We start from the raw sequence: 26,507 nt of genomic DNA, 5'->3' as shown, positions 1-26,507 counted from the left end.
GACCCAGCCTGACTATAGCCAGAAACCAGTGTATACATCAGAAAAAAAGTGGGGGAAACATAAGTGCAGATCCTACTCTCCTACAAATGTTAACCACAGTTGTTTAGGAATGTTCTTGTTTTGCTGTAAGTCGAGGTGTAGTGCAGGCTCCAGCAGCCCACGCGTCGCAGAGGGCCTCCACCCTCCATGACGGCGCCTTTCAGCCTAAAGTCTATATGCATTTGTGAGTATGGGAGTCTCAGAAGTCTCTCACCATATTCTGCAGGCCAGCCGCTATCTTTTTACGTTATAGATCTGATCAATGCATTACTAAATAATTACTACACTTCTAAAATACAGCATAACAAACTGACATGCTTTAAACTTCTGATTGTTGCATCTCTTTTGTTTCTCCGAAATGGTCCTAACCTACCATTCTTTGCATGTCTCCTCTCTCTGATCCACAATCTTCTCCAAGTCACCGCACACAACTCTCTTCAAAGATCACAACCTCACCATCCTTTGAAAGTCACGCCACTAACCCTGGTCTCGAAGCAGCATGCTACCTGGCATAAAACGCTTCAACGCCTCATCAGGGGTAGTAAGCACTATACAAATGCAATCACAATACAGTCTTATTTGGTGATTAACGGCTTGATCTTATGACGGTTTTTATTTATTTACTACGTTTGACTAAGCCAAGAAGGAAAAGGAGCACAATTGTTTTGAACCCAGTAATAGTAAAACGTTCCACCTTCACTGGGCTGCAATAATGGCGTCATACAAACTTTTTACCACCAACACCTAACAACCCTGAGCAGTATAACCCCACATTTCAGTACCGTAAGCTCACAAATGCTCACCATCTCGATGCACGAAGTGACTGTCTGTGCCGGTTCTTGAAACTATCAAGCTAGTAGGATTAAGCAATCCCAAATGCTAACAAAAAAATAATAAAGGGGTGGAAGAATCCAACTTGCTCAAACCCACCATCTTCTACTCCTCCAAGCACTATCAAAACTTAAAAGAATACAGAAAGTACCCTAGTCTAATGGATTGCAAAAAGGAGTGCACCTGATCCAGCCATCAATTCTGTAAAGTGCACAATATGTGCAAACCTTTAAAGGCAAGATTTTGTTTTGGTTCTTTAGCTAGATAAAGGCCCACGCCTCAAGGCTTGGATCCCGAATATGGTATGGTGTGACTGGAAGGGCCCTCATGGCTGTGCCGAAAAAAATGAATCTCCCATGCCTTCGAACACTCTGTATTCTCAATCGGACGTTGCTAAATTCTATTTATTTATTTGAAGAGTTTTATAAAGCGCGAACAAGACCCATACGGGTATCAGAGCACTGTACAGAATTGGCGAAAGATAGGGTACAAACACAAAGTGACAGTAGGTGAAGTTACAACAAAAGGGGAAATCAAACAGGTTAAGAGTTGGGGGTATCAACGGTGCCCTAGAACACGAAGAGCAAAACAGCATAAAATAAAACGCACCAGAGAAGTGCAATAAGAATCAGGGAATTTAACAAAAACAAAAGCGAGATCACAAGTTAATTCAGTTAAGGAGCCCTAGAGGACTAGAGCAATATAACGTAAAAGCATACAATAAAACGCATCAGTGTAGTACAACAAGAATTAGGGTATTAATAAAAACAAGAGCATGATCACAGGATGATGCTATTAACGCTCGTTCAGAAGCAGTCGTTTGACCAGTTAGGACGTACTTCTAAGGTTCCGTCTGGAGCCTGATAGTTCACGTTTATTTGCCAGGTAGTACGGGGTGTTGCAGTGTATGGCTTCATGAGTCAGGCAAGCTATCCTGAGTCAGATTCTGGCTTCAATAGATAGCCAATTTAGTTGCAGAAGGTCGGGGGAAATGTGGTCATACTTTCTCAAGCCAGTTATGAGTCTAGCCAATGCGTTCAGGGTAGCTCTGAGTGGGGCCTAACTAGCTTTGGGAAGTCCGGCAAGGGTCACCAGCCCATATTCCAATCTAGAGATAACCAGGGATTGAACCGGGGTGGGGGAAAGGTTTGATTTTCTTAAGTGTGTTAAGTTGGAAATTGGCTCCCCTAGTAGTAGCACTGATGTGTACTTGCATGTGTAAGTGTTTATCCAAGGTGATACCTAAAGATTTGGCACAGAGTCTACAACATGAGGTGTGCAGTTCAGAGTAGTGAGATGTTTATTCCAGTCAAGGGTAGGAGCTGAGTGATTGGGTGGGGAGAGCAAAAGAAACTGAGTTTTGAGAGTATTTAGTAGGAGACGGTTCTGAGCTAACCATCGTTGGGTTTGTCCAAGTGCAGCATTTAATGTCTTTATGTCCTCTTGAGAGGAGATCTACAGGAACAGTTGCGTGTCATCAGCATGCATGTGGTCCTGCATGTTCGTCCAGTTCAGAATGACAGAAAGTGGTTCCATAAAAAGGTTGAAGAGAGTGGGCGAGAGGGAGGAGCCTTAGGGGTCTCCAATCATGACAGGGGTACTGTATGCAAGGGAATGTTTAACTTTGATCCTTTGCGTGCAGTTATGCAGGAACGAGGCAAACCAATTTAGGACGGGGCCCGAGAGACCCATCCTGTGTTGAAGAAGATCAATCAGGTTTTCATGTTTGATGGTATCGAAAGCTGAGGACAGTTCCAGAAGGATCAGGAGACAAGGGACATTTTGGTCAAGGGCTCTCAAGGTGTCATCAACAATGTGCGTTAGTGCCGTTTCAGTACTGTGCCCTGATCTGAAACCTGACTGATGGGGTCAAGGAGTTGATATTTCTCAATGTGGTTGCAGAGCTGAGAATGGATGCATTTTTCAAGCAATTTAGCTAGAGTCATACTGCTGGTTATAGGTCAGAAGTTGTTTGGATCTGATAGGTCCGCATTGAGCTCCTAAGGAATGGAAGTAACTTGCCCAACCTTTAGGCAGTCTGGAATCTCTCTCTGTAAAAGGGATTCATCAATGATCCTGGACCAAAGAGGGAGAATGGTTGAGAATAGATCTTTATAAAGCTTAGCAGGTAAAGGATCACCAAAATGGTTGGAGGGTTTAAGGGATGCCATGTTGTGAAGGAGCTCTGTGAAATCTGGGAGGAGAAAAAGAGTTCCAAGAGGCGTTGTTTTTGAAAGAGCAGCCCAAAGGCGGGGATATTGTCGAGGATTCTGCCAGCTCCGCTGATCCTGCGGAAAATTTCTTAGGTAACAGAGTTGGGATGACAGGTAGTAGCTCCAACTCTATTTTCCTTGTTTTTTCAGAGAAGTGAGCTGTGAAATCATCACCACTAGGGAGTAGGGATATAGGAGTAGATATCGGGTTGGAAGACTGGTTAGGTTGTTCCTTGATGATTGCAAAGAGTTTTTTGGGTCTATTTTTGGCTCCATCCAGTTGAGTTCTGAAGTGGTCTGTTTTAGCCAGGCGGATGCGTTTGTTGTAGGAACTTCTGTCTTTACTAAGTTGAGTGAGATTTGTGGTGGAGGGCGTGTTTCTCCAGAGCCTCTCAGAGAGTCTAAGATTGCGCCGTTCATCATTTAGGTAACCACTAAACCACGGTTTGGAAAGTTTGACGGGAATCCTTTTGAGCTGCTTCGGTACAATAGAATCAAGAATGTTAGACACTGTGTTAATGTAATGATCAGAGAGATAGTCAAGGTTGGTCATATTGGGGGAGGGGGTCTGTAGTCTATTTTTGGTGATTGAAGTTAGCATATTGATGTTGAGGTCTCATATTGCGCGTCAGTTGTTTGGCTTTAAGTGGTTGACCCAAGCCCTTATCCAAGATGAGGAAGGGAATTTGAAAATGATCAGACCAGTCACAGGGTAAGATGTCGCCTATTTGTTTAATGTTGTCTTTGTCAATGATAAGGTCGAAAGTGGCGCCATTATTGTGTGTAGGACCTTTACAGAGCTGTGAGAGGTTAAGGTCAGAAAGGAAAGTCTTAAAGGAACAGACAATAGGATCATTTGTGTCATTCCGATGAAGGTTAAAGTCTCCGCGGAATATGTGGCAGAGTTGATCCGAGCTCGAGTTAATGACCTCAATGATTTGTCACCGGGAGGACGATAGATTGAGTGCAACAAACAGATCGTCTTGCGTTTATTCCAGATTTCAGTGACTAGCTGTTCACAGGAGGATAACACAGTACATATTTTTTTACTGTGAGGTTGGAGCCATGAATCCACGTCCCCCCCTGGTTTTAACAAGTCGATCACTTCTGAGAATGGAGTAGTCAGGGGGGAATAAGATGTCAAGAACTGTGATGATCAGAAGGTCCAGGTTTTGCGCAATGATGAGTTCTGAAATATCAGCTGCATGTTTCACAGCTGATCTACAGCCGAGTAGCATCGATTTGACGTACAGATTGGAAGTGACCACTTCTTGATGAGAAGTGGTTATGTGAAGTAGGTTTTCATTGTTCACCGTTCTGTGCTTAAGACTCGGTACCCTGTCAGGGTCCGCAATGGTGGAGGGGATGTTGAGAAGGAGGAGACCGTCCTCGAGTCAGTGTAAGAGAAAAGTAGGGCGAGAATGTCCTCTTCAGCTAGCTGAGGTAAGTGTCTGTGGGCCTAGAGTGATGATTAGGTAAAGGCTTAGAGCTCCAGCTGGAACTAAGAGGGGGGTGGAAAGAGGGATGGACGTTAGCTGAGTAGAACAAATACTGTGAGTTGTAAATATCATTCCTCTGAGTGGGGGGGTGAGACCCAACGCTTCTCCATCTTCAAGAAAAACTGAAGTATGCTTTGCACCATCTCTTTGACAACCGAGAGATCATGCTTGAGGTCCGCAATCTTCTCTTCAAGGCAAGGACTGGTCATGTACTTATTCGCAGAACTAGCAAGCGAAGGTAGGACTGATTCAGCAGTGAGAGGGGTAAAAGAGGGTTAAAGGACCATTAGCACGGTTACAGGGGGAGATAAAATCATACTCGAGACAGAAATCAGAGACTGGAGTGGGAATAAGGAAAGGCAGAGTGGAATTAGGAGAGGTAGAGGGTGAAGAATGTAATGAGAGTGGGGGTGATTGTCGGTTATTGGTCAACGGACAGGAGACAGCAACTAGGTTCTGGGCCCTGAAGTTGGAAGATCCAGGGCCTAAGGGAAGAATACCCATGCTGACCTGGGTGTTAGAGTTGGTAGGGTGCCCATCACCCCCGTTGTTGGAGCAAGCAGTGGGTGACGCAGGGGACGGAGGATAAGAGGGAGGGCAAGGTAAAGGAGGAGCAGTGGTGGGGACAGTCGCAAGGTGGGTGGTACTGAGGTCAGTTAAACCCTCGCCCACGAGAGACAGAATGGGGTTGTTCGGGTTAGTGGTGTGGGGAGTAAAAATATCCTCCGACAAGTTGGATAGATTTGTGGGGTGCGTGTTTACAGATTGAATCGCAGGATATGGGGAGGAGCAGAAAATGTGGGTGGCACGTTCTAAAAGCAGGTGGACGTGTTGGAGTTAGTTAGTGTGTTCTTAATCCTCAAGAAGGCATAGTCAAATCGCTTGAGGTTCAGGTCCAAGACTTGAATAAGGACATTACCATTATTGTAAAGGGAGTAAGTCAGCTCAGCCTTAAGGGCCGGGGATGGAAGCATGGTTAAACGGAAGCCATGCAGAGTTTTGGTCAGCTGTTTGGAACGAAGCATAGAAGTGAGGGACTTTCTCCACTGCGCTCTTCTGTTGGTGTAGAAGATGAGGTCTGTCACTATAGTGCCCTTACTGGAGATATATGTGTCCAATATAAGCGTTTCGGGCCAACGTTTGAGAAGATTTTGTTTGAGGGTCTTCTTCGCATTTATTGACAGGTTGGGGGGGGGGTAGATAATCTTAAAAGAGTCCAAACCTGATTGAGCTAATGGGTTAGAGGCGTGTTAAGTATTTTGTGCCATGATGAATGTAGCACGCAGAAGGAAGAGGTTAAGGGAACAAAAACGTTCAGGATGTAGATATAAGAGAGTAGGGGAGGAAAGGTAGACCCATTAGGAGGGGGCCCTGGTAAAAGGAAGGGGAGCGATAGTCAGCGCGCCAGTGCGTATTTACAATGCAACAGCAGGGTTGAAACAGTAAGCGGAGGAGAGTTAGACTGGGCATAGGGAGCACATTAAGTGATAGGGGAGTCAAGCTGAGGAGGGTAAGACCCCAAAAGGGGCATAGGGAGTAGCGTAGGAACAGTAGTCATGTACCTAGTGTTCAGTGAGGCATCCAACGAGTGCCCTAGCAACCTAGGCAAAAGACTAGCAGAAAAGAAAAGGAGTAACTGGGCGCAAAAATAAGAGGACCATAAAGCTGACTGAGGGCTTCCAGGTATTTAATTTGTCAATCAGAAAGGTGAGTATTGGAGACTTGACGATACAGGAGCAGCGAGAAGAGACAGAACCGGAAGCTGTGCCTGAACAGGAGAGAGCTAAGGAGGACGAGCAGGTTCCATGAGGTAGAAGACGAGCGAGGTATTATTTCACGGATTACGATTAAATCCTGCTCGAGTGAACATCGAGGCCTTTTTAAGTAGGACCCAAAAAGTACCTAGCTCAAGGACAGGAGACCATCATCATGGCCATTATAGGACAGTGTGGTTCAAGTGTTGAAAGTCAAGGTTCAGGCGATCCTCGAGGCCATTTTGAGTAGTGGCCATTTTGAGTAGTGGCCTAAGAATGGATGTGAAACATGTGAAGTTCATAGCAAAAACCACCTCAGCCTACGATAGGCAGTGACCCCACAGCCCAGAGTGAGCCGCCATTGCTGCAGGGAAGGTTTAGGCAAAAACACTTACCCGGTTCAGGGCGAACACTGGGCGGAGGCATCACTCCTTCGCACCCGGACAAAAGGCAGCTAGTGAGGAGAAAGGCAGAGAAAGCCTCTCTTCCTTAGCCGTAGTCAAGGCATCAGCTGCAAGCAATCCAGAGCAGAACCTACCAAGCACTCTTCTCTCTGCAATAGTAGCTGCAACAATGTATCAGGTCAGCGGGTCTGGCCCTCCGATCATGGAAGCGCGGAAACTCTCCAGGCAGATTGAGAATCAAACGGTTAACAACTCACGCAGCCCAAACGGAGCGCCAGCGAGCCGGAGATTAAGGAAAAGACAATATCCCAACTGGTAGCACTAAAGAGGACAATTAGATATGTATGTATAATACATTAGGTGGAAAGGAAAGAGGGAGACTCAGAGATGGTTTTAAAATGTGCACATGGCATAGCAGCACTGTAAGCAAATAATGCGCGAGACAACCCGACTTGGTGCTCAATTGTGTACGTGACACAAGCAGGTGGCGACGCAAGTGACAATTGTGATATCAGCGAAGACGGCGCAAAGTGTGGATGTGAACAAATATATACAGTGGATGTTGTGGCTCAAGACAATGATTTACAATGTTGGGTTTGCGAACTTGAAACAATTTCATTTGAGCCACAGTGCTGTACAGGGAGGGAAAGGAGAGGGGTAAGGGAGGGGCGGGGGATTGGGTTGCACATGTGAGCAAGGGCGGAGGGGAAGAAAAGGGAAAGAACACCACGTGGGTTACGTCAGTGGAAAAAGGATGTAGCCTGGGAGCGGTAGCGCAGGCGAGTGATGTGGGGATGGGCCATGCTGCGTGTTGGCGTGTATACTGGAAGGCGCGGTAGGGGAGGAGAGAGGGGGGAAAGGGTAAAAAAAATAAGGGTTGGTCAAAAAGGGGGGTAGGAAAATAATATAGCGGAGATCACATCAATTAAATGAGTGAAACTGAGAAACAGCCTGTGAACAAGATCGCAGGTAGGAATTGCAGAGTTCAGCATTAGCGTCTGGGTGTGTGAGCTGGAAATTACGGCTGAGGCGCGGAGTGGAGGAGAGATATAAGGACCAGGAAGGGCAGTTACTGGGTGTCCAGGCCGAAGGAAGCGCCGAAGGTCGGATGTTGCATGCGTGGACTAAGGGAAAAGAGTCCGGTGGAGTGTTTAAATAATTGGAAAGAACGCTACCTGTAGAAAAAGGTGCGTTAGTCACGTGTTGCCGGGGTAAAGGGTTACCCGGGGGGGCCGGATATCCTGCGGGGTGAGGGATAAATTAATTATATAAGTAGCGGTTCGCAGAGTGAAAGAGGAAGCGTAGGATGAAAAAGGTAGTTACCTTGGCGAAAATTAAGAAGCGGGTGCCGTATACATCGGCAGTAAGTAAGAGGGAGGCTCCGCGGCGTCCCACGTTGAGGGAGCTGGTTTAGGAGACCTGAGGAAGAAAACGGTGGGGTGAGTAAGAGAGCAGTCGTGTGGGAAGGGGGTAGAAGCTAACCAGGGGTCGCAATGGCTTACCTGGTGCAGCGAACAAAATCCGAAGGAGGAGCAGTCATCCGGGACCTGCCACGTTCGTGTGCATAGTGTGGAGCTGGGCTGAGGTGTCTTGGCTATAAGCCAGAGCGACTGCTTCCAGGGGTATACGTCACATGGGCATGTGTGCGTATAGAGGGGGTGTGTCGCCTGTGACGTAGGGCGGGGGAGGAGCGGGCGGGCAGAAAGGGGGGATTAAGGAAACAATAATCAATTCAAGTTGCGGACGATCCCGCGTTCGAGGCATCATCAAATATATCACAATTCAATTAATTACATTGAGTAAGCAAAATGGATTTACATAAAGCAAAAATGATACGTTAATATCAATAGAAATGTGAACTAGAGCCGAGTGATTGCACTCGAGTTCCAGAGTTTGTGGCAGAAGGGGGAACAAGACGGGGGTTAAGGAAAACAGCATACAGAGTAAGTTATAGACAAAGCCGATGTTGGAGGCATCACAGCAGTCTATGATAGTTTAAATACATGGGGTCAACAACGGAATAAAGGGAAAGGAAATTATGGCATATGGAGAAAGGGGAGAGAACAAAAATGAAACGGCAATATCAATTGAATTATGTACTAGTGCCAAACAATTGCACTCGAGGAGTGTGAACTACAAGATGCACAACGCAGTGTGCCAGGTGGGATTCAACACTCGTATGTTTACCAGAGAAGCAGTATGAGAGTGGGATAGGAATTCCCACGATCCTGTGGATGAGGCACCCGCAAGGGTGTGGGGGAAGGGGGGGTGGTATTACATGTTTATTTAAAAACAGTAAAAGGAGGATCAAGGATTAAAGTCAGTGGCATGAAGGTAGTAAGTGTAGGAGAGATGGGAGCACGCAACAGTATGTGGTAGTGGGAGTTATAAAACTAGGGTCAGAGTAAAATGGTGCTGTTCCATTCATCAATGGTGTTCAAGCCAGTGTTGACCGAGTTACATACGGTGATCCATTTACATTCGCATTTGTTCAAGAGGGCTTTGATGTCACCGCCTCTCATGGGTAGGGTAGGTTGGTCTATCACCTGCCAGGTGATGTCTGTCTCGCAGTGATTTTTTTCAATGTAGTGTGCAACTAATGGTGCAGTGATTCTGCTTTTGTGTTGAATTATCCGTTGTTTTATCATTTGGGTGGTCTGGCCGATGTACGGGAGGTCAAAGGGGCAGCGAATCGCGTAGATGGCGTTTTGTGATCTGCAGTTAGTGAGGGTCCTGAGTTTGTAGAATTTGTTGTTGGTTTTGAAATCCTTTGTGTTCACTGTGAGATCACATACGGAGCAGTTTTGACATTTGTAATGTCCAATGACCGGGGAAAGACCCCAGGTGGCGGTGATAGTGTTCTTCTCGGCAATGTTGGTGAGCCATGTAATGGCGTGTACTAGATGTGTGGCTAGATTATTGCCACGTTGGTATGAGAAGAGAGGTGGTTCTTTAAATGTTTCGAATGATCGCAGTAGACTCCAGTTGCGTTTGATAATCTTGCTGATTTTGTTGCTGCAAGGGCTGAATTTGGAAACAAATGGTATCCTGGTCATGGTTTTCTTAGGTTGAGGTGTGAGAAGGTGTTCACGGTGGTAGTACCATGCTCTCTTATGTGCTCTTGTGACTAGACGTTTGGGGTATCCCCTGTCGATGAGTTTGTTAATGAGGATATCAGATTCACGGAAGTAGTCTTTCCGCCACTTGCAGTTCCTTCGGATGCGTAGAAATTGGCCGAAGGGTAGTCCATCTCGGAGGCCACGAGGGTGATAACTAGAGTATTGAAGAAGGGTATTTCTTTCAGTGGGTTTACGATAGAGGCAGGTACCGATCTTGTCATCCTCAGCATGTATCAGGAGCTATGCACGCTCAGCAGGCCGCACAGATGAAGGTCGTCATTACCTCCCCGACACTCCAAACCTACATCAGGGCAGCGGTACAAGCAGAAGCACCCAAAGGTAGCAAAGAGGTCGGCAATCCGGGCTGCAGTACAAGCGGAAGCATCCACAGGCAGCGATGAGGTCTGTGCATTGGTCAATTATGCTCCCCTAAAAATCAAAATTTCTAATAGATGGAAGCTTACAGCACTGTGGTTTTCAGATGACCTTAAGGTGGGAACATCTCTATGCAAAAGGCTAGAACGGAGATGGAGGATGGCTTATGTAAAGAGCTAAAGCAACATACCAGGCTACACTGAACAGGTATCATATCACCATGGTAAAGCTAAAAAATCCTTCATTGCTTCCTCCATTTCTGAGGCAGCTAATAAACCCTGTGAGCAGTTTAAAATGGGGAATTCCTTCCTCTCTCCCAATGTAAAATAAAATGTTCTCTCTCCCTCATTGGACTTATGTCAAGATCTTTACGATTTCTTTCTTCTTATTTTTATCCAAAAATGTTATGAGCAATTCACTGGACAGGTCCCTCCTGGTCGTGGGTCTTCAGTTCTTGCTCAGTCAGGTCCGCCTTCACTAGGTTTGACCCTATCTCCATAGAAGACTCAGCTTGCAACTTGCAATTTGTAAATCTGGTTTCCTTCTGGACTTGCCCTCCTTCCATTCTTAATATTGTCACATCTATGGTTAACCCGGTTCTCAACAATTTGATGAACAATTCTCTTGAATTGGCATTGGTTCCTGAAAGTTGGAGGCAAGCACTATTGCTCCCTCTGGTAAAATAAAGTCTGCCGACCCAAAAGTCCTAAGCAACTTTAGACCAATTCTCTTCTCACAGTTGCTAAACTTTTGGAGAAAAGGGTCAACAGGCAGATATCACAATTCCAAGAGCCTAACCGCCTTCTGCACAACTCCCAATCGGGCTTTTGTGCAAGTTACAGTACTGAGTCTGCCCTACTCAGGTATCAGAATTCATTAAGGAAAATCTTGACCGGAGCTCCCCAGTTATGGTCATGCGTTTGGATCTGTCCTCAGCGTTTGATACTTTTTCTCATGCTTCCCTGTTACATAGACTCGAGAGGATTGGAATCAGACCAGGATCTGCTTTGGCTCAAATCCTTCTTCAAAGGAGGAGGAGCCTAGCGCGCAACCAAGATGGCCGCGTAGGTGCGAGGCTCCCGAGGACCTCCGCGACCTCCTATCACTATCCTGAACATATCCTGTCCCAGATGAGGGGACTGTGTTGGTGAGCCCGAGCTGAGGGGGCGCCCGTTTTCCGCTTCCAAATCGGACCTCGGACACCGACTTTACCACCGATTGAGGTTTGCGGCCTTCTCCTAGCCGAACCCCGGATTTGCGTTGTGGGGCGATCCAGTGACGAAGTGAATAACAGCGGCGGGCAGGGCTTGGTGGCTCGCGGAACCCGCACTTTCACTTTCGCTTTCGTACCCTCCTTGCTGCCTATGCGAGGTTGGGTCACGGGGCTTTGTGTGTTGGTGTGGCCTCTCTGGGGGACCCCGCCTGCCCGCCGGCTGTGATCCGCCCCGCAGATCTGGGGTGGCACCCCCCCGGAGCCCGTGGACCGGCTTGTCTGCCCTTCACGACGTGGCTGGTGCGATCGGGAGACTGGGACCATGGCCACGAAACAAGATGGCGATCGGGCAAAGGTAAAATCGACCCGGCGTGGCGCAGCCCAACAGTCCAACAGCATGGATCGCTATACCCTCCAGAAGGGATCTCCTGAGGTGCCACGCAAGTCCCCTGAGGGCCCTACTGATGCCCCCGATCTGCCCACGGATCTGACTCTGCGGGATGTCATGGGCGCCATCGCCGAGATGAAGGCCTCTGTGGGCCAGCGTTTTGACACACTGGCGCAGAAGATCGACTCGGTCCTCGTAGATGTTGGCCTGATAAGGGCCGATCTCTCCAAGACCAACGACCGAGTTGATTCTTTGGCCCACACCGCATCGGGCTTTACGACAGATGTGGCGGCCCTGCAAACGGAGGTGCGCCGGCTTGCTCGGGCGAGTGCGCTGATGGATCGTCGCCTGGAGGACTCCGAGAGTCGGGCCCGGCGTAACAACATCCGTATCATCGGGGTGCCTGAGGGACGCGAGGAAGCGGCGGCGGACCTTTTCGTGGAAGACCTGATCGTCACCCATCTCCAGCCACGGGGGCTGAGTAAATTCTTTGCTGTGGAGAGAGCCCACAGGGTTCCCGGGGGAAGGCCTACGGTCGGAGCCGCTCCGAGACCTCTCATCGCCCGGATTTTTAATTTTCGGGACAGAGACGCTATCCTGCAATCCTCCAGACTACAGGGACCGATTAGACTTGATAATATGGATATTAATTTTTATCCTGATTTCACCCCTGCGGTCCAGAAGCAGAGACTGAGCTTCCTTGGTGTCAAGCGCCGTCTTCGGGACCTAAACATCAAGTACGCCATGCTCTTCCCAGCTAAGCTGCGAGTAGAGGTGGAAGGTCGCACACACTTTTTTGATCGTCCCGAAGCGGCCGGGGACTGGCTGGATACTCTGTCTGGAGATCGGGATCGGGGTGGCGGGGGGGGAGCGGCTGGGGGAGAGGGCTCGCCGGATCAAGACTGAGGGACTAATATTAGGCCTCGCTCGGGACAAAAATGATGCCACTTTTGACTATACGTCGGATTGCTTCATTTCCCCTCCTATGGAGGTTGTGTGGGGTCTCTTGGGGGCTCTCCCTCCTCCTCTGGGGGTCTAGTTAGTTTAACTATCTATGGGGCGACAGGCACACTGCACATTGGGGGGGCTGTCTGGGCTCATGCAGGGGTGCAGGGAGGGGGGAGTTTTGTTGGGGTGGGTGGGCAGGGATGGGGCGTTGTTTGTTCTTATCACAAGGCAACCCTTTTTTTGTGTAGGCTCTACTGTGCTCTCGGGGGGGCGAATGATGGTCTTTGTGTATGATGGGGGGTAGGGAATTGACTTTGTTGTCTTGGAACGTTAATGGACTGGGGGACAGGATCAAACGAGGTGTGGTCCTACAGTATCTGAAGCGACTCTCGCCTGATGTGGTCTTCCTGCAGGAGACACACCTTATTGGCAATTCCTTCTGCGCCATGAATCGGCGTGGCTACCGCCTTGTGGCCCACTCGGGATTCACGTCAGGCTCGAGGGGTGTGGGTATCATGGTAAAGAACTCGCTCCCGTTAGAAATTGATGAGGTGCTCCATGATGACAGGGGACGTTACACTGCCTTGGTGGGGAGAATGGAGGGCAAAGTGGTTGTCTTTGTGTCAGTGTACGTCCCACCGGGGTTGCAGTCGACCACCTTTGCAGATCTGGGGCGCCTCCTCCTTGGCCTTCCGGGGGGGCTTCTGGTGGTGGGGGGGGATTTCAACGCGGTGGTTTCTGGAACTGTGGATCGTCACCCCCCTAGGGACCTCCCCCGGGCACAGGCGTGGCTATCCGGCCTCTTGGATACGCTGGGATTGGTGGACTGCTGGCACTTAAAACATCCCACGCAGTTGCAATACACTTTCCACTCGGGGGCCCATGGTAGTCTCTCACGGCTTGATTATGTCCTTGTCCCGGCGGCCCATGTCGGGAGGGTGGGGGAGGTGCGCCATTTGGCACGGGGTATCTCGGACCACTCCCCGCTATTGTTGCATTTTGATGTCTTTCCGAGGGCTGAGAGCAGGGTGGTCCCAATCAATTCCTGGTACCTGCGCGACCCCACCATTCGCGCTGACTTGATTAAATCCCTACAGCGCTATTTTGAGGAGAACGTGGGGTCAGTGCCTTCAGCTATCTCCCTGTGGGAGGCCTTCAAAACAGTACTTAGAGGGGAGGCCCTATCCCTTATTTCCCACGCCCGGAGGCGTGAGCGGGAGGAGGTGACCCGGGTGGAGGCTGAAATAGCGGAGCTGGAGGGTAATCTAGAAGATGGGGTGACGGACGCTGCACTACATGTCCTCCAGCTCATGCAGGCGGCTTATAGGGCCCTCGTTACGGAGGCGGCCAGGGGCCTTAGTAGAGAGCAACAGGGGCGGCTGTATGATGTGGGTGATAAGGCTGGTAAACTGATAGCGTGGCTGGATAAAAAGGAAAGGGCGAATCGTGTGGTCCCGCTGATTGAGAAAACGAATGGTGTGTGTGTAACTGAACCAGAAGAAATTGTCTCCTGCTTCGCGGAGTATTTCCGCGAGGTGTATTCCCCGGTCTCTTCTTGCTCGGAAGAGGATTCCCGTGCCCTGCTCAGAGATATCGCACTGCCTTCCCTGTCCGGGGAGGACAGGGTGTCGCTGGACGCCGCTCCCACCTCCGACGAAATCGCCCTCGCCATACGCTCGGTCGCTTCTGGCAAGGCCATGGGCCCGAATGGTATCCCTATCGAGCTGTATAAGCTGCGACCGGATACATTGGCGCCTCACCTCCGCGCAATGTTCCTCGCGGCCCACTCGGTGGGCTCCCTCCCGCTTGACCAGCGTCTGGCTACAATCGTGGTGATCCACAAGGAGGGGAGACCTCGGGATCGGGTTACTTCTTATCGGCCTATCTCACTACTGAATGCGGAGCCCAAAATTCTCGCTAAGGTACTCGCCAATCGGCTGGTCGGTGTGGTGGGAGATCTGGTTCATCAGGACCAGTCTGGCTTCATTCCCCATCGCAATACAGCCCTTAATCTGCGGCGTTTGCATGGGGTGCTTGCGCGCGTCCCATTCATACGGGAACCGGCCATTTTGGCGTCCTTAGACGCCACCATGGCGTTTGATACGCTTGAGTGGCCATACATCTGGGCGATGCTTGCTAAGTTCGGGTTTGGCCCAGGATTCATCAGTTGGGTCAAATTGTTGTATGCGGGCCCATTGGCACAGGTGGTCGTGAACGGAAGAGTATCGGCCCCGTTCGAGCTGGGCCGGGGCACGCGGCAGGGCTGTCCCCTGTCGCCGCTTCTTTTTGCGCTTGCCTTGGAGCCCCTGGCAGAGTGGCTGCGGTGGGAGCCTTCCATCCGTGGTCTCCGTTGGACCCCCGAGTATGAGGATCGCGTATCCCTATACGCTGATGACATCCTTCTGTACCTAGCCTCCCCACGCAAATCACTTATAGTCCTAGTTGATGTTTTACACTCGTTTGGTCGTAACTCCGGTCTCGTCATTAATTGGGCTAAATCGTGTGTGTATGTTCTATCTGGGGAGGCTCCTATTCTCCCGCGGGGCTGTCCGATCCAGATCGCCCCGCTGGGATTTCGGTACCTGGGTGTCTTCATTACTCTGGACCCGGAGGCCCGGTATGAACGTAATCTGCTTCCCCCCCTCCAGCGTTTGCGAGTAGATGTCGCACGCTGGCGGCGCCTGCCGCTTTCGCCGCTCGGCCGGGCGGCACTGTTCAAAATGATGTCTCTGCCGCGTTTTCTGTACGCTCTGCAGAACACTATGGACTTGGTCCCGGCGCGCTACTTCCGTGAGGTGGAGAGTCTGCAGCGCCGCCTGTTCTGGGACGGGAGGCCGCGTATTGCTCTGGCTAAGCTGACGCTCCCATGGTTTGATGGGGGGATCGCCCTCCCGGATATTAAACGGTACTATTGGGCCTCCCAGCTCGCTGCCATTAACCATGGCCTCTACGGGCCCGCCTTAAACCCGGCATTTGAAATGGACAAGATGCTCCTGCCAGGTGGCGATTACAATCGAGCGCTCTACTCTGGCGCGCCCGACGCTCGTCTGACGGGCCCCACGCGTGTCATGGTGCAAGTCTGGCACGCGGCCAATGCAGCTATGGGGTGGAAGGACCGTTTGACCCGGGCGTCACCGTTATATGCGTCTGAGCGGTTGGGTTCCCTGTGGACCTCTAAGGGGTTCGAGAAGTGGGACATAATAGGTATCAGCAAAGTGGGGGATCTCTGGACGAGGGGAGGATTTAAAACGTTCGATTTGCTGCAGACGGAATTCCAGTTGCAGGGCAGTGAATACTTCCGGTATTTGTAGGTCCGTCATGCGCTGGGTTCCGTCTTCACGGACGCTGCCTCCATCCCTGAATATTCCCCCCTGGAAGATAGAGTGCTGGATGGGCACGTCCCGGACAGCACGATCTCACTTATATACAAAAAGCTGATAAACGACCGCTCGGGCCTGTTGACTGCCCTTCGTGCGGCTTGGGTTGCCGACGGGCTGGAGTTGGACGACGAGGACTGGACCTCCGCGGTGGCCTCCCCGAAGGAGGTGGCCATACCGGCTCGCCTTCGCTTCGTCCAGCTCAAGATACTCCACCGGGTCTACATGACGGGGCCAAAGCTTTTGCGTATGGGCTATGCCGGAGATGGGTTATGTAAGCGTGGGTGTGGTGCTTTGGGGACCTTTATGCATATTTTGTGGGAGTGCCCGGAGGTAGAAGGGTTCTGGCGTGGTGTACATGAGGTGCTGCGTCTGGTTACGCATGTGGCGCTGCTGCCTGAAGCGAGAAGATGCCTGTTGAATGTGTGGGAACCGACTGATTACTCAGCGCCGCAGACGTGGTGGGTGACTCTGGGATATATGGTAGCCAAGCGTGATATTGCTCAACTGTGGGGATCCCAGAGGCCCCCGACGGTCTCGGCCTGGAAAGAACACATGGACTGGTGCATGTTTCGCGAAAAAGTGGTGTATGTGGCGAGGGGTAAGCCTGGGACATGGGTGAAAGTATGGGGCCCCTGGAACGCCTACCGAGGGGGTATCTGCGCGCCACCGCTGCTGCCTGATCCCTCGCCAGCCCCATCCCCTTAGCCGACTCATTCCCCCGCTGCCGGGCATTGGGTTCCCCCAGTCCTCGCTTTGCTCTCTTCCCCCTCTTCACACTTCTGTGTATAGTTGGGATCCCCCCTCTTGGGGAGCACGTGCTGCTATTTTTGATTGTGGGTTGCCTTGTGGGTGTGGTTTTAATTTTTGTTGTTCTTAATTTAAAATGAAACCGCATAATGAGGCCTGGACGATGTGGTTTTTGACTTGGTTATCTATTGAGAAATGCTCCTCCTGTAATAACACGTGTTCCATGAATATATGTCGTATGTTCCTACTATTGCTAGCGGCCGGCCGGAAGGTTGTGGGCCCATACTTGTATACTTTTAGGACCTGTAATAAACGGTTTCAAAAAAAAAAAAAAAAAAAAAAATCCTTCTTCAAAGATTGCTTTCAAGTGGTCTTCCTACCACCTTTTACTTCCTCATCCAAGCTGCTTTTACTTCCTCATCCAAGCTGCTTAAGTGTGGCATGCCTCAGGGTTCTGCGCTCAACCCCCCCCCCCCTTTTTAATATCTACCTTGAGCCATTGGCTAAACTTGTTGAGACCTGGGGTGCAGGTGGTGTCCTATTTGGATGACACCAGACTTCTCCTGGCTCTTCATAATGCACCAGCAACCCCGAGGTCTTTCAAGCTCTGCTTGAAGGCAGTGGTGAAATGGATGAATGAAAGCTGCCTTAAGCTCATTTCAGAAAAACAGAGATCCTGTTCCTTGGCACCAAGTCCTAACCGGAGTCTATTAAATGGTGAACGTCAGAATTGGGTGCCCCTGGCACTGGTGGCTAGGAACATAGGGGTAAAATTTGATTCAAACCTCACTTATGAGCCGAGAATCCGCTACTTGCTTTGATACCCTTAGGTCTCTAAGAAGGATGCTTAGCAATATTTCGGAGGCTTTTTGTAAAACGATTGTCCATGCCTTGATCACAGCTAAATTGGATTACGCCGTCCGTTTATAGTAGGGTCTGCCGGCTTTCCTAACTCAACAGCTCCAAACAATTCAGAATTCCCTTGCATGCCTAACCTTGAAGAATCCCGTGTTCTCCGGTGTCTCATCATCTTCGTCATCTTCACTGACTTCCTGCCATTAAGAGGAACCAATTCAAGACACTCACCTTTGCCTTTAGGGCCTTTACTCATAAAGGTCCTCTCTACCTTAGGAGAAGATTTAATCCCTACTTCCAATATAGATCTCTCAGATCTAATAATCTCAAGCTGTTCCAAGATCCCCACATTCACAAAGTTAGAAGAGGCAGGAGATCTTTCACTTAATTTGCCTCCAATTTGTGAAATGCATTTCCGCTTAGCAAGCGGTGTAGTCCTTCTAGATCTGTTTTCGGACTTGCTTTTTGACTCTTGCCTAGTGGGCATCTAGACCCGTGCTTTTTTAGGTTTTCTGTCTCTAGTGCTGTCCACTAGCATCGGGACGCCTCTTCGGAGGCAGCTGAGCTCTTTACAAGTGTCATGAATTTAATATTTCCATATTTGAATATATACTGATGCACCCTCAATGGATTCTGCTAACGGACAATAAAAAGTAACACAAATCTTATGACATTTAAATAATGTTTCCAGCTTCTGCATGCATGGTTTCCTGCTACAGTCGTTGCAGGTCAGTTTCATTCATACTTTGATTTAATTATTTTATTCGCATGGGATATGACCTGGAATTGACCGCTATCATAAGGGCAGGATTCCTATACATAGGGATGCAAAGAACACCTTCTTGACTGGGGAAACGCCTAAGGTTTCACCAAGTAGCCCTATACACCTGTTTGATTTCTGAAATATTGCATTACTCAGGAGCACAATAAAAGCTGTTACAGAAGATGTTTATAGCACCTATGCGTCTAGCTGTTTCAGTTATATGTTACAGTGGAAACCGCTTACTTTACAGTAATGCTCGGCATTCAAAATAAAAAAAATTATATCAGATCTCCAGGTAAGTATGTATGGGTGTTAACCTTTGGTACAACAAAGGCATGCAGGGACTAATCAGATGTTCGAGCCCGTTTGTACCTATTAAATTGCTTATGCCTTTTTACTAACAAGCATTAGAGTTTGCAATATACTGGAATTTAAAGATGGTTTCACAGGTTCTCCCTAAATAATACTTAGGAAAAACTGCATATTTTAAAGTTTGCTATTTCAGGTGGTCTGGTAACATGGTCCAGTCGGGAGACTTTCTCCCCTAAATCCTACATAATCCTACCAAAAAGGTAGCTGTTCCTGGTGCCAGTTTATGAACAACTGTGGCAAATTCGGGAAGTGAATTGGCTGCTACCTAACCAGGCCTGCAATCTCCCGTCGGCCCAGACAGTGCAGAGCGAAGGGGGCCTGCCAGTGACGTGGGTTAGGAATCTGGAGTATCCCGAACCCTGCCTGGACCAGTAAGACCCCAAGAGACCCTTTTGGGGAGCCTGGTCCATCAACTCCCCCCTCCAGGAACAAGGGTGAGCACTGAATGTCCTGTGGAGGGCAGCCATCGGGCCGTTGCTCCGGCACCCACTCTTGGGGAGAATTCATTCATTGGTAGCAGAGGAGAGTGCAAGCAGCGCTGCGGGTGGACGACAAGCGAAGGCGGCTGGCCCCGCACTCCTGACGCCACCCCACTTGGTGATCCTGGTGTTTGGAGGCTGCATTTGCGCAGGGTCTGACCCTTACTGGAAACTCCCCTCGGAGGAGACGTCACCTGCTGCCAGTGGCTCCCCTGGCCCTGATGGTGTTGCCGGAGTGCCTTGCGGTCCCTGGGTGGCTGTGATGAACTGTGGGGGTTCGAGTGCAGGCATTGTAACCCGTGGTACGCAGGGGTGACCTGGCTGGCTTCCTCTCCTGCGGTGCGTTTCCTGCCTCGTGGCGCATCTACTTGGAGTAATGCGACCATTCCTTGGCACCCGGGAGGACCTCGGATCCCGCAGGAGTAGACAGATGATGCTGCAGTGAGTACCAGAGACTCTTATTTTTAGTGCAGCCCTTGGCCAGCTAGCGGGGCTGCGGGGCGCCCACAACACCTGTGACCATAGACTATGGGCGCCCCCTACCTGTGGATTTGTGATTGTTGATGGGACCTTTGAAGTGGGGGCTATCTGCTTGCTGCCAGGTGCACAGGGGGTTGTTGTGCAGATTAACAGTTCCTACCTGACGTGGTTGGAATGCCTGGCTCTCCTGCTCCTTGTGGGTCGATGTCGTCTGGGACCCTCCACTGCACCTTGGGGCGTGGGTGTAGAGGATAAATCTTACATGGACTCTGTGATGCGGCAAGACACTGTTAAGCACTGTGTTGATCAGTAGTATGGTGGGGGACACGGAAGATCAGACATAGCACCTTGATGGTCCCTGACTGGCACTTCTTCCAACTCTCCTTCGCATCAAGCCATCAACTCGCTGTGGTGACAGCCCCTGCTTCATTGGTGTGCTCTACGGGGCACAACAAAGCCAGCCTAAATGTGCCTGTATAGTGGGTGGGGAAAACTCCAACAAGACAAACATTATGGGTAAAGACACGGCCGCGGACTTACAGGCGAAGAATGCTATTACACAGTACACCACACTAGGACAACCTATACATAGGTTAACAAGGCAATCGGATACTACAGAAACGGGGGACTCGGGGGAGAGAACCTCAGAGCACTCCAGTGCAGACCTCCTGGCTGCTATCCGCGGATCGGCGTAGGAACATCAGATTGAAGCCATCTCCATAGATGTTAATTTACTGAGAGATGATATAAGTAACGTTTCCGATAAGATAACCAACGCTGAAACATAGAGGCTGTGCAGTGGAGGTCACAACCTTGAAGTGTCAGGTGGCCAAAATAACTACTACAGTTCTAGATCGAGCAGGAGAGCAGAAGATGAGGAGAGCTGCACCCGCCGCAGCAACATTCAAGTGTTGGGGTTTCCCGAGAAAGCGGCGGCCTCGTCTACAGAGCGTTTCTTGGAGGACTGGATCAGATTGTCCCCAAAACCGCAAGGCCTTTCCGTCATCTTTGTCATCAAGTGGGCCACAGGGCCTTGGTTCCGCCGCCGTGTTCTGAAGCCCCTCCTAGGGCCATCATAGCTAAGGTGCTCAATTACTGAGATAAGGTTGCATCTTGAGAACCGTTCGAAAACCAGAAGTCCGTCGATTGGAGAGATGTAACATAGCTATCTTTCCAGATTACACGGAACTGGTTCAGGTGCAAGTCTTCTATAGCTGCCAAACAGAAATTGAGAACGCTAGGATTGAGATATATCTTATTGTATCCAGACAAGTTCAAAGTCTTGCACAAAGGTAAAGCCCACTTTTTTGATAGATCCGGGGTAACTGTGTTGGTCTTTTGTGGGGAGTGCGTTGCATCCTACAGGTAGAAATTCTTCATAAAGAGGAAGCCGTGGCAGCCCTACAGAGGTGGTCAGAAGATGATGGGAGACAACAGGACACTGAAAACTAATAGAAACTAGGGACAGTCTAGAACAGGGATCTTAAACATTTTCTTTACTAAGAGCTACTTGTATTCAATGAAAATCATCCTAAGCTACTAATATTATTAGCATTGTAATAGCGACCAATTGATGAACAAGATTACATTGGTGGCCATCCTATGCAAGATTAGCACCAGTGATCACCTCAGAGCATCAGGCAGGGTTGCCAGGAGTAACGTAAAAAAAGGATTTGTAAATTTAGAATGCCTTTACCTGGATAATACACAACAGTCACATCTTCAACAGCCCTGGCACCAAGATAATAATATTAGTAAAAAGTCTACTCAAAACCAAATGATTTATCACTCAAATATAAGCTTTAAATATATTTTCGAAATTCAACAATTTTTTTCTCCAAACATCAGCTTAGGGGTTCTAAAAATACTTACATCTTTGTCACGAGTATGCAGTTTTCAATGTTGATGCATGACGCACGAAATCAAGATGACATATTAGATTGGGTGACATTTAAAGCGGGTCTACGCCAACCTGGGGGACCTAGACTGTGATACTCTCTGGGACTACTTGACAGGATACAGATCCTACAGCTGGGTCCTGGGACACTTCAGGAATTGTACGCTGAAATCTCCTTAGAGGAGATTCAGGCAGCTAATAAGGCTTCTCCTACGGGAAAAATGCCAGGAAGCAACAACTTTACCGCTGAATTTTACCAGACCTATAGTACAGTGGTAGCTTCCAGATTACTTGAAGTCTATACGGAAGCTCTAAATAAGAGTATACTTCTGCCCTCAATGCGCAAAGGTATCATTGCCATGATCATAAAGCCCGGCGCAGAGGCCTCAGACCCATCTTACTATCGTCCCAGCACAATTATAAATATAGATATGTGTATTGTGACAGTGTGGGTTCATACCAGGAAGGAGTACTACCATGAATAGTCGATTGTTAATGCATGTCCTGCATGAAGTGGAGGACAGAGAGGGGGAGCTGGCCTTGGTGTCAATTAGCATTGACAAGGCATTTGACACTGAACTGGAGATACCTTTTGGAGGTACTTGAGTGCATTGGGTTTTGTCCGAGATTTAGAAAACGGGCGAGCCTCTTATAGACCAAGCCCACGGCTAGGGTCAGGTTGGGTAAACTGTGCTCCATCCCTCTGACCATTGTCATCCCCGTTATTCGCGATGGCACAGGAACCATTGGCCCTGAGACTAAGGAGAGACATAGCGAGGTGGGGAATTCGAGTGGGAGGTACGGATCATTTAATTTTGCTTTATGCGGACGACACACTTTTCTATCAGACAGTTCTGAGAGAATCACTCCCTTACCTTTAGCGCAGATTGACATATTCAGGGACATTTCTGGACTGCATAATAATGTGGCTAAGTCTTTGCTATTTGTCTGGGCCAGTTGGCGACGCAAGACCCCCACAGCACTGCCGATCATGCCATTGCGCTGGGAAACTGACCACTTCCATTATTTGGGGATGATGGTGGCACATACAACTCAAAAGCAGCAACAATATAATATTACTCGTGTAACTGGGGTTTGACTAAATTTGTGCAGTTTTGGAACACACCCCCCTTTCACTTATATGATGTGCTGCAGTTAGACACACTACCTAGGACAGTTTTCAAGTGCCTACACTCCTTATTAACAACGTTGGTGTGGGCGGACGGGGAGGCGGAGCAGGGTCGCCAGTGAGGTTTTGCACCTACCATTGGAGGATGGGGGACTGGCACTGCCCAATATGGAAATGTACTATCTAGTATCTCAGCTACAACACGCGGCACATTGGTTGTCTGTTGGGGAAAACTGGGAAAGGGTATTACTCAGAGATTACCTATGGGAGGAGACCTTGTCACATTTGCTTTACCACGGAGCAGGTCGACCCCACGCTACCATATCTATTTACACAGACATCATCGTTATGGGAGCGCGCAGTGAAGGTGGTGCTCAGATGTGCCCTCTTTGCACAATAGTTTCATTGGTGGGATCTACCAGCATTCTGCCTGTTATCCAGCACAGTTGATACCAGTGCTGGACTCTAAGTGACCTTTACCACAATTTAACGTTTATCCCATTTGAGGCAGCAGAGGTGATCTTTTGAGTGGGATGGGCAAGTTTTTAACCTATGCAAGCATTGTGGACATAGTGTGAGAGGTCTGGCCCACATTGTCGGACGTTCGCCCTCCTCTGAACTGTTTTGAATGTTACTAAAATATGGTGGAGGTAGACATTTATACAAAGACATGACTGCTGACAAACCAAGGATATCATTTCGGGCTAGGGAGATGTGGAAAGAAGAATTGGGTGCACCACAGCACTAGAAGACACACAATGGAAAGCTGCTTGCACACTTGGTAAGCAAGGGACGAGCCTTGCGCGGTTCAAACTAGGACATTTCAATTGTTTACACTGCACACATGTTACCCAGTGTTCTTACATAGAATAGACCCCACCAAACTGATGGATGCCATTGCTGTCAGAGGTAGAACTGCAACATTTCTTCACTTAGCCTGTTACTGTTCCCTGGTGCATGCTTATCGGGAGTTGGGGGTCAGGCGATTAGCGGGCATTGAGGGTATAGACATGAAATTGAACCAGGCCACCTGTCTCTTGGGGATAGTCAGGAAATGCAAGGGCGGGAAAATGAAATGAAAATTCACACACTGGCCCTGCTACTAGCAAAACGACGAGTTGCCATCTAATGTATGAACCTGGTGGGACCTAGGGAACAGGGGTGGATCAAGGATGTCATAGAATGGGCAGTGGCAGAAGAGATGCGACTCCTTCGCTGTAGGAGAGATGTCCATGTACAGGAGGATTGGCAAACATGATCGGAGACCCTTGCTAAATTTGGGGAGCTAGAGGAGAGTTCTGCACACGAAAGACAGGAATCAGAGGATTAATGTCTGAGAGCAACTGTGGAGTGGGGGGACAAATATCTGGGACAGAAGGATTAACAGGTGATTTTTCCTACTGTGATGTTCTGTACACAAAGGTCCCTCTAAGACGACATACTAATGTGTTTCTAGTACAATGTTTGTAATGTACTGACTGCCTATCTAAAAAATAAATGCATTCTTTAAAATAAAATGATGCTGTTTCAGAGGTTCTCGCAATGACTTGCTAGGTTTTAAGAATCATTTTACATACAGGTTTGTGGATCCTTCCTCCATGAATGTGCTCACCAATATGTAGAGAGAATGAGTGTCAAATGGTGCAGTGTGTAGGTCCACCCATTAAGCAGTCATTATAATGTTATGCCCTTCTACTCTCGCACAGGGTATTTCTCAGTTACCCCACCCACTCTATGTTAAATTAGTAAAACGGGTAGCAGGTAGAACCCTTGCATCCCAGGCTCACCCTTTCATCTTTCGGAGGTTGATACATGAGTTCTGTTGAGCTGGGTAATATTAATACCCGTTGTTTAAAGGACAACAGAACGACAGGAGCCAGCACTGCGTAAAAACATGTAGTCGTTAGTATTTGTCTGTATGACAGATCTCTAGCGTGGTTTGTAAATGTTGATAATGTCTCCTGTCTGTTATATTCGAACTGCTTCAAGTAATGAACCAACTTGGCCAAATTTTTGATAACCACAGTACGAAATGCTGCAGCCAGCCTATGAACAGCGCTTCTTGCATTCTGATTAAATATGCAAGATTAACAGCAAGAGTGCTGACTCGGTCCTGGCAGTCATTCCCACTACTGTAATAAACACAGCCCCGAGCGAGCAAGCGTCTTGGTAATAATGTTTCATCAGAAACGTTTTATAAAATTCTGATTGTCGCCCTTTGTGAAGGTTCTGAAGTATGCTGGTTACCTTCCCCGCTACAAAAACATTCTCTAGAAGGAGAGAAGTTTCACTCTAATCGAAACTCGAAAACCTTGAAAAAGGGTGCAAATGTTTCTTCTACAAGTTTACATCTCGTAAAGCGTTTATATCCTCAATGGCAAATATTGCCTTGACTTCCCTTGGCGTATTTATCATTTGCATATCTTTTCTGTGCATAATGGCATTGAGCAGGAAAAGCACACTAACTTCTCTATGCAAAGTATATCTTCCGTAGATCAATTTTATTAATGTTGATTAAGGTTGTGTGTGACCAATTGTCAGGATTTTCACAAGAAAGTGAGGGAAACAGAACAATTAACATATTTCACAAAGCGGTAAAGATTTCCTCTAAAGTTTTGTAAAGGTAGCATAAAAATACAATTTGCAAGTTCCCACGCCCTTGCTCTTATGCAAATCTCTTCCCATGCACTAACACAGCCTGCGAGTGAATTAAAATGCAGTTCGTTGAAGGTCACAGTCAGGTCAGCAGTTTGATCAGCACGCAGAAGTTCTTCTATCTGAAAAGGACAGCTATGTGGCCAAGTCATATACAGAAACAATCGACTGGGAGCACAGTACGAAAGCAGGTTACTTACTACTGGCAAAAGGGGTGGAGAAACACATCAAGCATTCGCAAATATGAGAGAAACAATGAGATAGCGGGTACACACATCTCAGATCCGCACAGGAAACAAAAATCCATGCTCCTGACACATGGACAGGAAAACAATACATTCTAATGTGTCACACGTGTGACAAGTTGCGCTTGCGTGTTATACACACATTCTAGGGGGTCTGACAGGAGATGAAATGTAAATTCCTCCCACAGACACACAAGAACGAACCACCGTTGCAGACTTTAAAACATACACTGCTGCTTGATTTGCCGCCAGTTTCCCCTCTAGGTTACCTCACAGAGTCTGAAGGCTCGAGCACAGAGGCACGTTTGACATCAGAGAGGATGCTGGGAGTCCGTCGACCTTTTCGGTTGATTTCCACGTGAAGGCGATCCATTAAAAACTTAAGGAACTCTTGTGCGTCTTGTTGGCTGTTGTAAAAGAATCACACACAACGAGTTGTGATCACTCTTCAGTCATTTTCAATAATCATTATTTCTAATGTTTAACACCAACTACAAAGGTAACGAAAAATAGAGAGCGGACTAAAAAGGTAGGCCGCTCAGAAGAATAGTAAACAAGATAACTGAATGCCACCCATAAGACTTGGGGGAAAACCTGGACCCCATTTAAAATCAATAACTTACTTGTTAGTGGTATTTGCTTTAGGAAATGTGATGTAAACTTCAGATTCCCCCCTTTATACACGTACAAGGAGACACTTTATTTTGATGTTAATTTTCACA

The 26,507-nt window shown here is 48.5% G+C and overlaps 1 protein-coding gene across 2 annotated transcripts in view; it reads right to left on the bottom strand.

The window, feature by feature from the left end:
* Positions 1 to 26,507, bottom strand: part of USP21 (ubiquitin specific peptidase 21) — a 508,323-nt gene that overhangs the window by 159,667 nt on the left and 322,149 nt on the right. For both annotated transcript variants that reach the window (XM_085637764.1, XM_085637765.1), the window contains one exon: positions 26,055 to 26,192. In XM_085637764.1, coding sequence (XP_085493890.1) covers positions 26,055 to 26,192 — 138 coding nt within the window. The remainder of the gene's footprint in view (positions 1 to 26,054; positions 26,193 to 26,507) is intronic.

Source organism: Triturus cristatus, chromosome 12 (genome assembly GCF_964204655.1).
Source record: "Triturus cristatus chromosome 12, aTriCri1.1, whole genome shotgun sequence".
Lineage (NCBI taxonomy): Eukaryota > Metazoa > Chordata > Amphibia > Caudata > Salamandridae > Triturus > Triturus cristatus.
Note: the sequence above shows the minus strand (reverse complement) of the source record. Positions and strands in the feature narration are given on the sequence as shown.